We start from the raw sequence: 14,417 nt of genomic DNA, 5'->3' as shown, positions 1-14,417 counted from the left end.
AGCCCATCCCTAGAATCTTCCTAGGAGTGGGATTTAACAGGGAGCCACGTGCTGGCGACCTTGTCACCTTCTCTGGGTCTGGGCCCCTGTCACTCCTGGGAGCCCTGCCTCCTGAGTCCAGCTCCCCCCACTTTTCTCCTCCCCAGTCCTCCTAATTCCCTACCCCTCCTGCTCTTCTAAATAAAAAGAAAAAGAGGGTGTTTTCTCAGTGCACATGATGCCCTCTGGCAGGACCCCGGAGTGCAAGCTGCAGACACACTTGTCGGTGGGATCGTGCTCAGCTGCTTTTCTGAGTCTTCACACGTTCACAAAAATAACAGCGTTTTAGCTGATCCCCCAATTTTTTTTTCTCTGCAGCTGTATCCCTTGAAAAAGCTTTTTGTTCCCATTCCTAAAGTCTTAAGTAATGTAAGTAATTTGAGGGGTTAAAAAAAAAAGGCAAGAAAGAAAACCATCCCCAATTCTGGAGGGAGTGTGTGTATGTGGACAGCTTGGGAGAAACCAGCCAGTGTGACTGTGGAAGGCAGGCATTTCTGAGTGTCTCCTAGAGTGCACCTAGGCCCTGTGGGTTTGTGCCAGGGTGCTGGGCCCTGCTGCCAACCCCTGGCCTCAACCTGCCTCCATGTCGACCATCTTAGCCCATCAACACCACCGAACCTGCCAGCCTGTCCGACAGGGCCCTGCTCACATTTCACCACTTTAATTCAGACTGATTTTCTAGAAACACAGCAACACATGTATATGTATAGCCATCATTTTTGTTGGGCAGTCTGTAGAGATTCCTTCCTCCCTTCCTTCCTTCCTTCCTTCCTTCCTTCCTTCCTTCCTTCTTCCCTTTACTTTTTCTTCTCTTGGTACCTGTGGTTTGCAAAACACAACTTCCTTTGCTGAAAAACCTGCATTGGTCAAACCTTGGTGTCTTTCAAGGAGAGAGAGGCATGTCTCAAGGTGACCACACATATCTGAGGCTCGTTCGTGATTCTCTCCCTTCACCCATTTCTCTTTCCCTCTCTCCCACTCATACCCCTCGCTCATCTGTGTGTTAAACACCCTGCCCAGCATGGTGGGCAAGTAGTTTCCACAGTGGGCATTGAGAACTCAGCTATTCACAGATTTTACACACACACACACACACACACACACACACACACACACACACACACTAGACTGATTCTTTCTCGAAAAGGAAATCCAAAGACATGTCTTTGGCAAATCAAACCCAGTTGAGCACACATGACACCACAGACAAGGACCTGGGTTCAAGCCCCCAGTCCCCACCTGTAAGGGAGAAGCTTCACAAGCAGTGAAACAGTGCTACAAGTGTCTCTTCTTCTTCTCTCTCCCTCGTTCCCTCTTGATTTCTACTCTATCTAATAAATAAAATAAAAATTAATAAATTAAACCTATGGTGCCTATCCATAGTGACCAAAAGAAGTACACAAGCCAGTTGTTCTTGGGTGAATCTCCCCTCTGAAAGCATCAAAACTTGGGTAATCTGTATTGAATTTCTGAGCTGAGAGAGAACTTGAGCTTCTCAGGGTTGAGCCTGGACACAAGATGGGGGTTGAAAGGGTCACTGTGAGGCCACATGAAGGAATGAATCCTTGCAGCACCAGCCCAAAATCAAAGCCACGAATCCCTGCAGCACCAGCCCGAAATCAAAGCCACCCTGGCACTGAATCACTAGAACTCCTGCCAGCATTTCTTTTCGATGGTTGTTTTTGAAGTCCTCTATTTAGTCCTCTTCCATCCTGTACATGGGAGCCCCATGCCCTGGACAAGGTTTACTAATGAAAGCAAAGAAACTGCCCAATGAACTTGCAAAAGCCACACAAATCTTGCCAGCTTAGGACTCACAAAAGGGGGAAACTGAGTTCTTGAGTAAGTGATTACTTTGTTATTATTGACAAAGAGTTTGCCCAGTCTTCAGCACTGAGTGTGCTCTGAATTATTTTTCCTCTTTCCTCTTCTCCCCCCAAGGGCCTTCTCCCGACCCCCGATCCTAAACTCTCTCTCTCTCTCTCTCTCTCTCTCTCTCTTTCTCTCTCTCCTATTTCCAACCAGCCTCTGTGGGTCTTACAGATCTGATGTCCCCCAGTGGTGGTGAGTCCAAGTTATCCACGCCTCTCAAAGCCGATGGGAAGGAAGAAGGGACCTCACAGCCGGAGAGCAAATCCAAGGTACCCCTCTAGCCCTGCTGCATCTGCCCTGAGCTGCCCTGCTGGCCTCTGGCCTCGGGTGGTAGCCAGTGCTTTGTTGACCTTGGGTTATTGCTGTTTCTCTTTTGCTTAAGTCTTTTGCATGACCCTGTGCTCCCCATGGGGAATCTCCTTTCCTGCTACCCCACTACCACCACCATGGTGTAGATCTGAAAGTTACTAGTTTTTATGTCATTGTGTGTGTGTATTTGGGGGGGGGGGTGCTGCTTATGAGGTTGGGGAGAGAAGGGGTGCCTGCCAGGACTTGCTCCTTGAACCCACCGTCTCTGCCTCAGCTTCCAGCTTCCTGCTTGGGTAATCTTAGCAGCCACGGCACACTTGACGTTTTGCTTTCCTGCCTTATTTGATGAGTCAGAGAGCAGCTTCTATGCCTGGTGGGATTCAGCCTCTCCTTCTTTCTGCTGCCTGGGTGCCCCTTGCTTGGCATCTGCACGTGCGTTTGGTGGCCCATCCGGCTACCTTAACTGAGTCCCCACCAACAACACTATTTGACAGCCTCTTGCCAGTGTGTCCTCACACATCTGGCTGTCCATGTGCACCTTTCTGTCTCTCTCTGCCTCTCAAAAGTAAGTATGTTGAAACTGGATGTGCTCTTGCTTACTTGTAAAGAAAGTTTGCCCTACCTTTGTCCCCTTTTTCCCCCCTCCCACCACAGGACAGCTACAGCTCTCAGGGTATTTCTCAACCCCCAACTCCAGGGAACCTGCCTGTCCCTTCCCCAATGTCCCCCAGCTCCGCCAGCATCTCCTCATTTCACGGCGACGAGAGTGACAGCATCAGCAGCCCAGGCTGGCCCAAGACCCCCTCCAGCCCCGTAAGTAGCTCTGTTTTTCTCTGCCCGGACTTGGTGTGGGTGGTTTTAGTTTGTTTTGGTTTTGGTTGGTTGCTCGGTTTGTGGGGGTGGGGAGGCTGGATGATTGTTTCATTTGACTCAAATGCATGCTCACTTGTTTGTTCGAGACACTCAGTGGTCTAGCCCTGAAAGGTTCTCTATTTACAATGGGATTCCTGACACAGTGGTAAAAGTGTGTGTGTGCGTCGTGGAAGGTCGTGGAAGTTGATTTCCAGTCCCCAGTCTGCTGGTCTGTAGAAGCTCCTCTGTAGCAGCTGCCTAACTGGGGGCAGAGCCCTGGACTCTGTACCATCCCTTCTAGACTCTGTCCATACCATCCCTTCTAGACTCTGTCCATACCATCCCTTCTAGACTCTGTCCATACCATTTCTTGTAGACTCTGTACCATCCCTTCTAGCCTCTGTACCATCCCTACTAGGCTCTGTACCATCCCTCCTATACTCTGTCCACACCATCCCTTCTAGGCTCTGTGCCATCCCTACTAGGCTCTGTACCATCCCTCCTATACTCTATCCACACCATCCCTTCTAGACTCTGTCTGTACCATCCCTTCTAGACTGACTGTACCATCATGTGCCCATGGGAAGACATTTTGTGTGTGATTAATAATGGCTACAGGATTGCAAGATGATATAGCCTAGTTCCACACTACACCCACCACCAGGCTTCTGTATCCCTACCCTCCCACTTCCCAAAGATAACAGATAACCACCGTAGTTCTCACAAAGTCTTAGAAGCAGTTTTTGTATTACTTGTTTGTTTGTTTGTTTGTTTGTTTTTTCAAGTTCGTGTGTCTCAGATCTCTAGATCTCACATCTGAGTGAAACCATCTAGTAGCTGTCTTTCATCTCTTTATTTCACTAAGCATAATCACTGTCAATTCCACCCATTTGGTTCCAAATGACACAATATCCTCTTTTGTGGTTGCAGAGTAGTATTCCACGGAGTCTATATCCCATAAGTTCTTTAGCCAGTCATCCGTCAGTGGGCATCTAGGCTGCTTTCACTCTTTGGCTGTTGGGAATAATGCAGCTATGAACACAGGGCTGCATATGTCCCTTCTAACTACTGACTGCAGACCTTTGGGATAAGTACCCAAGAGGAGTATTGCTGGGTCTAAAAGTAGTTCCATTTTTACTTGTTGAAGGACTCTCCATACAGTCTTCCAAAGGGGCTGTACCAGTTTGCATTCATGGGAAGACATTTAAACGAGTTCTTTCTCCATCTTCATGGAGACTAACAGTGACGGGGGAAAAAGATAAGTTTGGCCCATGGCCTCAATCGTGCCTATTCTATCAAAAACATCTGCGTTCAGAGCCACCAGCCGGGGCACAGCGTGGCAAGCATCAGCCCTATGTGGTCTCAATTTCTCTGTCAGAAGCCAACAGAGGAGGTGTGGAGAGGCCCTGGTGAAGCAAGTGACTCATTCATTGGAGCACTACTTTCAGACAGTTGAGGTGTGCCTACCGTGGACTTTGTTAAGACAGAAAAAGCCTGTGCTGGACAAAACTGCTGATCGTCTTGAAAGAAACTGTATTGATTGCACGTCCCCTGTGAAAACCAAAATGGCTGTGTACATATATGGGAGTTTGGTTGTTTTTTGTTTTTTGCCTCTATTGCTGGGGCTCTGTGCCTGCACCATGAATCCACTGCTCCTGGAGGCCATTTTTCCCCCTTTTGTTTCCCTTGTTATCGTTATTATTGTTGTCATTGATGTCATTCGTTGTTTGGATAGGACAGAGAGAATAGAGAGAGGGGGAGAGAAAGATAGACACCTGCAGACCTGCTTCACTGCTTGTGAAGCAACTCCCCTGCAGGTAGGGGGCCGGGGGCTCGAACCGGGATCCTTAGGCCGGTCCTTGCGCTTTGTACCACTTGCACTTAACCCACTGCACTACCGCCCGACCCCCATATGGGAGTTTTTTATCCTGAATATTCTTCTGCCCATAGAGCTGGGCCTTTGTTTTTCTACTAAAGAAAATAAAATGGGGGAGTTGGGCGGTAGCGCAGCGGGTTAAGCGCATGTGGTGCAAGGCACAAGGACCGGCATAAGGATCCTGGTTCGAGCCCCCGGCTCCCCACCTGCAGGGGAGTCGCTTCACAGGAAGTGAAGCAGGTCTGCAGGTGTCTGTCTTTCTCTCCCCCTCTCTGGCTCCCCTCCTCTCTCCATTTCTCTCTGTCCTATCCAACAATGACATCAATCATAACTACAACAATAAAACATCAAGGACAACAAAAGGGAATGAATAAGTAAATATAAAAAATTTTTTAAAAAAGAAAGAAAAGAAAATGGGGAAGCTGGGTGGTAGCACACCCAGTTAAGCGCACAGACTACAGAGCTCAAGGACCTGGGTTTAAGCCCTTGACTCCCCACCTGCAAGGGAGACGCTTCACAGCATCTTCACAGCATAAAGCAGGTCTGTCTGCAGGTGTCTCTCTTTCTCTCACCCCCTCCCCTCTCAGTTTCTCTGTCCTATAAAATAAAATAGAAAAAAAATCGCCACCAGCAACAGCGGATTTGTACTGCTGGCACCAAGCCCCAACAACCCTAGAGGCAAGATAAAGAAAAAAAAAGTTTCTTTAAAAAAAAAACAAATAAAAATAAAAGAAACTGATTCTGGGGGCCAGCTGATGATGCATCTGGTTAAGTGCACACATTACAGGGCTTACAAGGACCTGGGTTCAAGCTCCTAGTCCCCTTTCCTTGCAGGGGAAAAGCTTCACAAGCATTGAAGCAGGTCTGCAGGTGTGCATCTGTCCCTTTCCTATCTCCCTCTTCCCTCTAAATTTCTCTGACCTATCAAATAAAATGTAAAAAATAAAATAAATTATTAAAAATTAAAAAGTAACTCTGCAGAGAGAAAGTCTCTAATAACCTTTGTCTTACATGCATATAAGGAACCCAAAGGTCTTTATTTTTAAAAAAAGAAGAAAGAAAAACCTTAGCGTGCAGTTATTTGCTGGAAGACTTAATCAGCACGCTAATTTGTGTAAGAGGACATATATTGATGAGCACAGCTCAGGAGAGCTAGTTGGAAGGGAGAAGGAAGGCTCAGGCCTGCAGAATCGGGCACCTCATGGAAGCCCCTTCTTCTTCTAGTGTTTGCCGTGGAAGCCCCTAAGAGGCTACCACCAATTATCCGCTCGCTGGCATAGACACAGAGCTGGAGGCGGCAAGAGGTGCTGGTCACAGTGAATGTCTGTCAGGTCCACACCTGGCTACTTCACCCAGCCTCTTCCTGTTCAGAGGAAGAAAGGGGGTGTGCGGTGTCTTACCGTCTCTGTAGGCACACATCTCACTTTTGCAGCAGCCAGGAGACCGCGAATAACATTTCCAGGAACTGTTAAGCAGGCGTAACAGGAAGGCAGAGCGCTAGACTTGTTTTGAGTCTCACAAGGCAGCCAATACAGGGTGCAGGAGTTGGGCGGGACGGCTCCCCATAATTTACCTGGCCTTTTATTTGGGTTTTTTTTTTTTGGTTTTGTTTTTTATTTTAATTATTTTATTTATTTTCCCTTTTCTTGCTCTTGTTTTTGTTTTTTTTATTGTTGCAGTTATTGTTTTTGTTACTGATGTCGTCGTTGTTGGATAGGACCAGAGAGAAATGGAGAGAGGAGGGGAAGACAGAGGGGGAGAGAAAGACAGACACCTGCAGACCTGCTTCACCGCCTGTGAGGCGACCCCCCTGCAGGTGGGGAGCCGGGGACTCGAACCGGGATCCTTATGCCGGTCCTTATACTTCGCGCCATGTGCGCTTAACCCGCTGTTTATTTGGTTTTAATCATTAAAAAACAAAAGGTGGGGGATCTTGAATCATATGGAAAACTGATTCTTTATCTCAGGCTAACGTATAATTTAAATCACAGATTTGCTTAGACCGCTCAGAAAACTTAAGTGGTGGAAAATAACAATCTTAAGATAATTGATAATTAAGAGGAATAGTTTATGAAAGACAAAGACCTCTAGCAGGTCATATTCTGTGTTTTAAAAATTCCAGCTTGCTGGTTTCTGAATTAAAAAGCACTGCTGAGGCATTTATTATGTTGCCTGAGTGTCACGCACGTGACCTTCACTCAGTGAATCCCGGAGGACACTTATCAAACCCCCCACTCTCCACTCAAATAGAAGACCAAGCGAATGGAATCACGGGCTGCATTTTCTGATTACGATACAGTTCTTCACGTTACATTCTTTTTTTCTCTTTCCTGTAAACATTCTCACATATATTATCTCTCTCTCTACCTTGTGTTAAAATTATTTTATTTTATTATTTATCTTCAGAGAGAGAGAGAGAGAGAGCAGTGCGCTGCTCAGTCCTGGCACAAGGCAGGGATTGAACCTGTCGCCTCCGGGACCTCAGGCATGCCACTTGGTGCTGTCTGCCCAGCCCTTATCATTAAGAATCTGCAGGCCAAATTCTGGCTTCCGTGGAGAAGAGGAAGAGAAACTGGGGTTCAGGGCAGAGCTTAGGTGATGGCTGTGTATAGAGAAAGCATCTGCTGCCTTGAATGAGGTGCTGATTCCAGAAGGGAACTGCAGGAGGCGGGGGAGGCCCTCGGATTATCTCTGCCATCAGAACAGGAAAGGGCAGATGTGTCCAGGGGAGGGACCCCGGGCATCCCTTCCCGAGCTCCAGGCTTCAGGCCGCTCCTCACTCAGCTCTGGAGCAGCAGGCCTGAGAGGTTCTGGCTCGCAGAGACGCTCCGTGCTGTGACAGTCCGCCGCGGACCCACACTGCCATGTTACAAAACACTGGGAAACAGACGTCAACATTTGCACACACACGTGCCCGCGCCCATATTACCAGGCATATGGCGATGTCGGCGGCGATGTAAGACTGCCGGGAAGGCTGGAGAAACACACTTATAGACTTAATTGCACGGGAGGCAGGGGGAACACTCGCGGCCCCAGACGCCCGTCTGGCTGCAAGTTAGTCAGCAAGCTCCCTGCCTGGTGTGTGTCCATCACCGTCCCCGAGGGGAGGCGGCAGTGGTAGTCCGGGGGGGTGGGGTGGGGGGTGGCCCTTCTCTCTCCCTGGTTGCTGGTTGCAGGCCTGTTGTCGGCAGGTGGGGTGCCTAGTGTCGGCATCTGTAGCTAAAGTCTAGGCGGGGCTAGAAAGGCACATGCAGAGCTGCCGAGAAAAGCACGTGCTCTCTTTCCTGAGAATCCTGCCCAAGATGATCTGCCCACTCTGAAGACCCAGAGGCTGGCCTCAGAGGTGTGGGGATGGCCGTGCCCTGGCCGGTGAACCACTGTTCTCAGAAGCCTGCAGGCTAGCAGAGTAGCAGTCAGTCCTGAAGTGGGCAGCTGCTCAGTCCACTTTTGGTTGGTGAGAATGAAGCCTAAGCCTCTGCAGCAGAGATCTTAGCAAGTGGTGCAGGCTAGAACCCGCTGTTGGGGCCCCAGAGGGACATGAATATCTGGCTAAATGGCTAGGACAAAAAGAAAATGTCGATCCAGGGAGCCAGCATCAGGGTAGCAGCACAGCAGACTTTCTTGCCTGAGGCCTGAGTGGTCTGAAGTGCAGTGTCTCCGGGTCTTTCTCTTTAAAGTGAGTAAATAAAAATATTCTTTTAAATCAAATGTAGAACACGTAGCAGTGAAAACACTGACATATTGAGAAACGTAGGACAAAAGCAATAATAAAAATCTTGCTTTTTTTTTAAAGAGAATTAAAAAGATAGTGTTAATTTAAAAAAAAAAAAATGAAGAATTACCTAAGGGCCCCAAACCTAGGCTTATTAAGTTCTGTAAGTGAATTTAGCTGTGTTTGACTTTGCCAATAACTTCTAATTACATCCTCAGCACTGTGCAAAGAAAGGCAGACAGTGTTACAGGGCCAGAAGGTGGCACACCTGGTCGAACCCATCTGCAGGGGGCAGGAAGCTTCACAAACAGTGAAGCAGATGTCTCTCTTATTCTCTCCCTCTCTACTTCCCCCCTTCCCTCACGATTTCTATCAGTCTCTATCCAAAATTAATATTATATATATTAAGATAGTGTTACCGGGCTGGGTGGTGGCACACCTGGTTGAGCACACACGTTACGGTGCACACAGACTCAGCTTCAAGCCCCTAGTCCCCACCTGCTGGGGGAAAGCTTTGCAGGTGGTGAAGCAGGGCTGCAGGTGTCTGTCTCTCTCTCCCTCCCCTTTCCTCTCAATTTCTGGCTGTCTCTATGTAATAAATAAACGAGAATAATAATGAAAGATAGTGTTACAGAAGACCCTGCTCGGAAAGTACTGATGAGGTCCACATCAAAATCCTCTCTTCCCTACCCTCCTCACATGGGCAGCTGTGACCAGAGGGGTTGTCCAGAGGAAGAGCCCCAGATGGGAGTGAGCCCCCTGGTGATGAGAACCTCACTTTCTATGGAAATGGAAGCCAAAAGCACCCCCTCCCCAGCCTGCAGCCTTCCTGGGCTGTGCTCACAGTCACTCAGCACTGGCTCCCTGGAGCTTCGTCGATGGAATATTTAGGATCAGCTGTGTGTTTGTGTCTGGATGGCTCCTGGCTGTTCGGCACTCATGTGCAGGTTTAAGGGTTCACCTGTAGAACATTCTAGCGCCCTCAACATGGAATCGCTGCTGCTGATTGTAAATCTCATGGAACCTGACTTGGGGGACTTAAAGGTCAAGTCAGGAAAGTAGAAGACAGAAAGACAAACCAGGGGGGCCGGGCGGTGGCGCAGCGGGTTCAGCGCACATGGCACAAAGCGCAAGGACCAGCGGAAAGGTCCCAGTTTGAGCCCCCGGCTCCCCACCTGCAAGGGAGGCTCTTCACAGGCGGTGAAGCAGGTCTGCAGGTGTCTGTCTTTTCTCTCCCCCTCTCTGTCTTCCCCCTCCTCTCTCCATTTCTCTCTCTTATCCAACAACAAATGACATCAGCAATAACAATAACCACAACAAGGCTACAACAACAAGGGCAACAGAAGGGGGGAAAAATGGCCTCCAGGAGCGGCGGATTCATGGTGTAGGCACTGAGCCCCAGCAATAAGCCTGGAGGCAAAAAAAAGAAAAAAAGAAAGACAAACTAGGCACTCACTTGCAAAACACACACTTCTTTTTAAAATAATCTTACTTAATTTGAGAGGGCAAGAATGAGAGGGGAGGGAGGGAGGCTCCGGGGATGGTCGAGCAGTACTGTGCTATTTCTCCTCTCTGTCTCTCCCCCTCGCTCCCTCTGAAGTAAACGCAGCAAGACAGTCAAGACAGTCAGCTCAGGAGCAGAAGAGTGACATGCATGCAAGGGCCTAGTGTCCCCACAGAGAAAAGAAAGTGTGCGCACATCTACCCATAGATGTAAGATAGCATGTGTTTTGATTTAAGCGTGATTCTCTAAGAAATCTGTCTTGAAAGTGGTTGGAAGAGCAGATCCTAAGAGGAAAGAAAGGATAAAAGATATTGTTCCTGTTCCCAGAATCTGTGAGACAGCTGGGTTTTCTCAAGACTGATTTTATAGTCCTTTCTCAATATAGCAAGCCACCAGTGCTGCCTTACATTTACCCAGTCCTTTATGTCAAGAAAACTGAAAAACAAAATATTTTAAAATACTACTAAAATAGTTATCCATTGGTTCCTCAATCTGGCGAAGAAATTCAGGACGACCTCGGGAGGGAAAGCTAGTCCTCTTGAATCGGCGGCGCCTGTCCACTAGCTGCTCGACAGCTTAGGAATCTCTCAGCTGAGGGGTAGGGAGGTAGCAGAATAGTTATGCCAAACCGACTAGCCCACCTGAGGCTCCAGGATCCCAGATTCAGTCCCCAGCATCACCATAAGCCACAGCAGAGCACTGCTCTGCTAGAAAGACAGAGAGGGAAAAGGAAGCACAAGAAGAACTCTCCAGGGTGCAGAAAGTTCACTGCCCTGGCCCCTAAGATTCGCCACCGGTGGGTGATTTTCAGCAAATAGCCACGTGTTTGGCTCTTCCAAAACCCCGAGGCCAGTTTGGATACAAACGGCATAAGCCCTCTCACTTGGCTTGGCCGAGAGCAGTGAAGAGACCTTGAAGTCAGAGGGCTCGTAGTGGCCGTTTGAAATTTGAAATTCCCCCACCGGCTATCCTGGAACAGCTTTTCAAATGACGCCAGGTGGCATTGGGAGCCCTGCTTCTGAGATTCAACGCTCATGTATCAATTAAGTAAAAAAAATAAATAAAATAAAACAGGATTTTTGTCTTTCCTTGGGTTGCATTGTGTGAAAGGGGTGCTCTGGGCCCCGGATTTCAAATCAAAGTGAAAGTCTTCATGACGAAAATGCGAAAGGGCTCAGCACATATATTGCACTGCTAAGGACCCAGGTTCAAACCCCAGGTCCCCTCCTGCGAGGAGGGAAGCAGCAGAAGTCTCTGTCTCTTATCTAATGAAAAAAATAATAAGTATATAGAGAGGGAGAGGAGAGGAGAGGAGAGGAGAGGAGAGGAGAGGAGAGGAGAGGAGAGGAGAGGAGAGGAGAGGCGTGGGCAGGTTGCTCGTAGCTTGCTTTTGTGAGCACTGCGGCTGGAGCATCCCCTCCTGCACCTCAAGCTCACGGCAGTTTTCTCACCCCCTTCCTCACCCTTCACCCCCTCACCCAACACCCCCACCCCCCCCTTCCCTGGGCACCAGAAGTCCAGCTCATCCACCACGACAGGCGAGAAGATCACCAAGGTGTACGAGCTAGGGAGCGAGCCTGAGCGGAAGCTGTGGGTGGACCGTTACCTGAGCTTCATGGAGGAGAGGGGCTCCCCCGTGTCCAGCCTGCCTGCCGTGGGCAAGAAGCCCCTGGACCTGTTCCGTCTCTATGTCTGCGTCAAAGAGATCGGCGGGCTGGCGCAGGTGAGAAGGGAGGGAGGGGTGAGTGGGTAGGTGGGTGGGTGGGTGGGTGAGTGGGTGGGAGAGTGAGTGAGTGAGTGGGTGGGAGAGTGAGTGAGTGAGTGATTGGGTGGGAGAGTGAGTGAGTGAGTGAGTGGGTGAGTAAGCAACCAGATGCCTTGGAGGCTGTGGACTCAGCTGTCTTCCTCCAGAGGGCAGAGCTAACAACCTCTAGGCCTGTCCCTCCCTCCCGGTCAGCCTCGCCACCTGTGGGAGGAGACTTTGTTTGGACTCAGGTTCCCTGACTGTTCCAGAAGTCTCTGCCGTCACTCAGGATGGCCCAGGAAGGCCCTTGCAAGTGGCCCCTGACTGCCAAGAGCAGCAGCGTGTCTGAAAAAAAAAATGGACAGACTTTCACATCCCCTTTGCAACGGTGCTGACCCACGTAGGGTCTTGTTTTCTGCTGGCAGAGGGTCTTGGGGAAAGCAGCACCCCTGTCTGTGGTACCGGGGGCAGCCTACACCTGTCGCTTTGGAGTACCACTCGAGGCCAGTGGCGTAGAGTGGCAGTGGGACCTGCCGGGGTGTGACTCAGGCACAGGAGTGACTTGCTCCCAGGCCACGTGCCTCCTTGGATGTGGTACCTGGGGGCCCCATCCCCCAGTTCCCAGCCCCAGTGCCCCCTGTTCCTGGAACACAGGTGCTCCTGTGTGTCCTTGTCCCTCGATTTCTGGGCACCGGCGCCTCTGACTTCTGAGTCACTCAGAGCCCAGGTTGTGATCCCACCCAGAACACGCCCTCAAGCCCGGCATCCATCAGAAAGAACCCCACGGGCGTGCTTAGCACCCCCAGCCCTGGGCTCACCCCGGTCGGCTCTCTGGGATCTGTTACCCTCAGTCCAGCAGCTCAGCCCAACTGACCATTGGATTCCCAGGTGTCCCAGTGTCACCCTGAGCTCAGGTGCCCTGTGCCCAAGCATGGGGTCAGAGGACGCCGTGCTACCTCAAGACCTGATGGCTGTCCCGCCCCCCCCCCCCACTTGCTCCCCCTCCCCTCTCTTGTAGGGCCCTGTGCAGTGCTTCCCTTTGCAGCCCAGGCCCGTGTGGGCGCTAGCCACGTGCCTGAGATGTGGCTCAGCCGGTCCTGGCCTGCCCAGGGCCACCCAGTCACCCCGACAAAGTCCCATGTGACATCTTGCAAGGAGGGGAGCTCAGAGCCACTACCAGGAAACCCTGTTGATTCCCTGATTATGACTTTTTTTTTTTTTTTACAAATTTTTATTATATTGGATCGAGACAGAAATTGAGAGGGGTGGGAGAGATAGGAAGAGAGGCACCAGAAGACCTGCTTCACTTTCTTTTTCTTTTCTCTTTTTTCTTTCTTTTTTTTTTTTTCTTGCCTGCACCATGAATCCACTGCTCCTGGAGGCCATTTTCCCCCCTTTTATTGCCCTTGTTGCAGTTGTTATTGTTATTGATGTTGTTCGTTGTTGGATAGGACAGAGAGAAATGGAGAGAGGAGGGGAAGACAGAGGAGGAAAGACAGACACCTGCAGACCTGCTTCACCGCCTGTGAAGCGACTCACCGCCAGTCCTCGCAATTAACCCGCTGTGCTACCGCCTGACCCCCCCCCCCCCGCTTCACCTCTTATGACGTTCCCCCCCCCCCCGTAGGTGGGGAACCGGGGGCTTGAACCCAGGTCCTTATGCACTTTAATGTGTCTGTTCAACTGGGGGCCAACACTTGGCCAGCCCACCTCTGTTAGGACTTTTTTCTGAACTTGCAGGCTCAGGACCTGCACAGCCCTGGGGCCCAGCCAGTCCTGCTCTTGGTGAAACCTTCAGATAGATGCTCAGTGGTTCTGCGTGACACCTGTGCCCCGAGGTGGAGAGAGAGAAACATTAACCACCAGTTCCTGGCTTCTAAACAAGTCACTTTGCTACCCACCAGTGGTCCTACTGGGTTTCTTTTAGCTTTGTTTTTATTAGTGATTTACAAAACTATAAGATAATAGGGGTATAATTCTACACTGCTCCCACCACCAAAGCTCTCCTGCACATGACTGGACTCCACATCTGAGGAAAACCATCTGCTAGTCGTCTTTGATCTCTTTGCTGATTTCACTGAACATAACCACCTCCGGTCCCATCCATTTTGTCCCAAAGGCCATGATGTCGTCTTTTTTGACGGCAGAGTGGTATTACATGGAGTACAGATCCCATAGCTTCTTTGCCCAGTCACGTGTGGATGGGCATCTAGGCTGCGTCCACCCTCCGGCTGTTGTGAGCAGTGCAGCTGTGAGCACAGGGGTGTGTGTGCCCCTTCTAATGGGTGTGTGAGCGTCCACTGGAGAAATGCCTCAGGGTGGCCTTGCTGGGTCATGAGTTGATTCCATTTGTGTTTGTTGAAGGACTCTCCAAACTGTGCGTGGCCGCGCCAGTTTCACTTTTGTTTCTGCTCTTGTCCCCACCCCACCCCCACCCGCTCTCCTCCCAGGTGAATAAGAACAAGAAGTGGCGGGAGCTGGCCACCAACCTGAACGTGGGCACGTCGAG

The 14,417-nt window shown here is 50.0% G+C and overlaps 1 protein-coding gene across 6 annotated transcripts in view; it reads left to right on the top strand.

Moving 5' to 3' along the window:
* ARID1B (AT-rich interaction domain 1B) overlaps positions 1-14,417 on the top strand; it is a 301,939-nt gene that overhangs the window by 257,366 nt on the left and 30,156 nt on the right. For 3 of the 6 annotated variants that reach the window (XM_060205256.1, XM_060205257.1, XM_060205253.1), the window contains 4 exons: positions 2,065-2,180; positions 2,875-3,033; positions 11,678-11,887; positions 14,359-14,417. The exon at positions 14,359-14,417 is cut by the window's right edge and continues 146 nt beyond it. In XM_060205256.1, coding sequence (XP_060061239.1) covers positions 2,065-2,180; positions 2,875-3,033; positions 11,678-11,887; positions 14,359-14,417 — 544 coding nt within the window. The remainder of the gene's footprint in view (positions 1-2,064; positions 2,181-2,874; positions 3,034-11,677; positions 11,888-14,358) is intronic. The other 3 variants (XM_060205255.1, XM_060205254.1, XM_060205258.1) reach the window with 3 other exon arrangements.

The sequence above is a fragment of the Erinaceus europaeus genome, chromosome 13 (genome assembly GCF_950295315.1).
Source record: "Erinaceus europaeus chromosome 13, mEriEur2.1, whole genome shotgun sequence".
NCBI classification, from domain to species: domain Eukaryota; kingdom Metazoa; phylum Chordata; class Mammalia; order Eulipotyphla; family Erinaceidae; genus Erinaceus; species Erinaceus europaeus.
The sequence above is the reverse complement of the archived record's forward strand: the minus strand, read 5'-3'. Positions and strand labels throughout refer to the sequence as shown.